The 2,010-nt window shown below is 50.4% G+C and overlaps 1 protein-coding gene across 1 annotated transcript; it reads right to left on the bottom strand.

Moving 5' to 3' along the window:
- Positions 1-293: 293 nt before the first annotated feature.
- LOC308499765 (aspartate aminotransferase, mitochondrial-like) lies at positions 294-1,770 on the bottom strand (the record flags this gene model as incomplete). Its single annotated transcript, XM_081053584.1, is given in 4 exon segments — positions 294-479; positions 481-647; positions 650-1,647; positions 1,649-1,770. Coding segments are annotated over 4 exon segments (1,473 nt in total).
- Positions 1,771-2,010: the final 240 nt, after the last annotated feature.

Here is a 2,010-nt window from a genome sequence, read left to right as displayed (position 1 = left end):
GGAAATATGCAATGGCGTGATTGAAAGGTTCTTTTTGGCTATGACTTTCTTGTACATGTAAACTCTTTCAGAAAAGCTGGAGATACAAAGATGAGGGAGAGTTTGGTTCAGAGACACAAAGTTCCACACAGATGCCTCTACCTATTTACCTACATGGTTGTTTTTTTGTTGTTTTGTTTTGTTTTTTGTTTTTCCTTCTGAGAAACACATTCAAATGCTGAGTTTTAAGTACTGTGGTTGAAAGAAATGATCCGCTCACCACCAGCCACCCTCCCTCTTCCTCCATGTGAATCTCACAACAGCAGAGGTGACAGCAAGGTTGTCTTTGTTTCCTCTTGTGAGGGAAAGTATTTGGTGACCTGGTGAATGGCATGGGCAAGGTAGCCCACGTTGCCCGAGGTGACCCCTGCCACAGAGATACGGCCATCCTTTGCCATGTAGATGGAGAATTCCTCGGTCAGCCGCTCCACCTGTTCAGGCCTTTAGTCCTGTGAAACAAAACATGCCGATCTGGTCGGTGATGTGCTGCCAGTTGCGGGAGGACCCCTCTTTCTTGAGGTTGGAGACCAGCTGAGTCGGCATGCTGATGCTGCGGTCAGCCACGCCTTTCACTTCCTGCAACCATCGTTTGCGCAGGTCGGGCTGTTCAGAACGGTAGGGGCAATCCGCGCCCCATCGACAGGAGGGTTGGAATACATGGGGCGAATCAAGATCTTCCACTGTGACTCTATCCTTTTGGCTTCCTCGGCATCTTTGCAGACCACAGTGAAGGCTCCCACACGCTCACCGTGTAAGCCCATGTTCTTGGCATAGGACTGGCAGAGACACACATTCATGTCCTGTTGGATGAAGTGGCGTCCGGCCCAGGCGTCCTTGTTCCCATCACCACTGGCAAAGCCTTGGTCGGCCATGTCAAAGAACGCAAAGAGATTGTTTTTCTTCACCACAGCTGCTATCTCCTTCCACCGCTCAGGGCGAGGGTCCACTCCCGTGGGACTGTGGGCACAGGCGTGCAGGAGAAGAACACTTTGCTGTGGTATTTTTGAAATGTCCTCCCTAGCACCCGTGAAGTCAAAGCCGCACGTTGTGGGATCGTAGTACCGATCACCCTGTAGCTGCCTGCCAGCGTCCCTGAAGATGGGTGTGTGATTTCCCCAGGTGGGTTTGGGCAGAAAGACGTCTCCACCGAACGTGAAAAATCTTTGCAGAAAACTCGCTCCGATCCTTAAGGCCCCGGTTCCAGAAATGCTCTGCACGGTGACATACCGGCCACTTTTCAACACTTCGCTGTTCTCACCCAGCGCTAATTCTGCAGATGCCTTGCAAAATTCAGCCAGTCCCCCGATGGGCAGGTATTCTTTGTCCAAATTGTTTGCAGCCATCTGCGCTTCTGCCTTCCGGATACTAAGAAGCACGTACGGCTTTCCATTATCATCCCCGTAGGCACCAACTCCCAGATTCATCTTTCTGCTGTGGGTGTCTCTCTTAAAGGCTTCTGTGACTCCCAGGATGGGATCTGGGGGCCCCATCCCCACATGGGCCCACCAAGAGCTGGCTCTGGCAGCAGCCGCGGCCACGAGGCCTGGGTGGAAGGCGGCCCCGGACAGGATGCGGCTGGAGTGCAGCAGGGCCACGGGGGGCGGCGCGGGCGGTGGGTCGCTGCAGGACGGAGCGGAGGGCCAGCGGGCGCAAAAAGCGAAAATAACTTCTTTTGAATGTCATTGGCATTCTCGTGTTTTGAAAATCGCAGAATTTATCGTACAAAGCCATTTTTACAGTATTCTTACATTTTATGATTTTATGAGCGCCTATTATGTCCCCACTAAGGCGTTCGGTTTTTATCTTTCTAGACAAGTTTTCTAAGCTTTTTATTCATGTGAAAGATTTTTCATCTGTCAAGTTCCAATCCAAAAAATGTTATTTTTGAGCGTTTTCCAAGTGCAAGCTCCTTTGCAAATGCTTTTGTCCCTGGCTTATTTTAGCTGCCTTTTTTTTTTTTATATATATCTT

This window comes from Rhinolophus hipposideros, assembly GCF_964194185.1.
Source record: "Rhinolophus hipposideros genome assembly, chromosome: 7".
Lineage (NCBI taxonomy): Eukaryota > Metazoa > Chordata > Mammalia > Chiroptera > Rhinolophidae > Rhinolophus > Rhinolophus hipposideros.
Note: the sequence above shows the minus strand (reverse complement) of the source record. Positions and strands in the feature narration are given on the sequence as shown.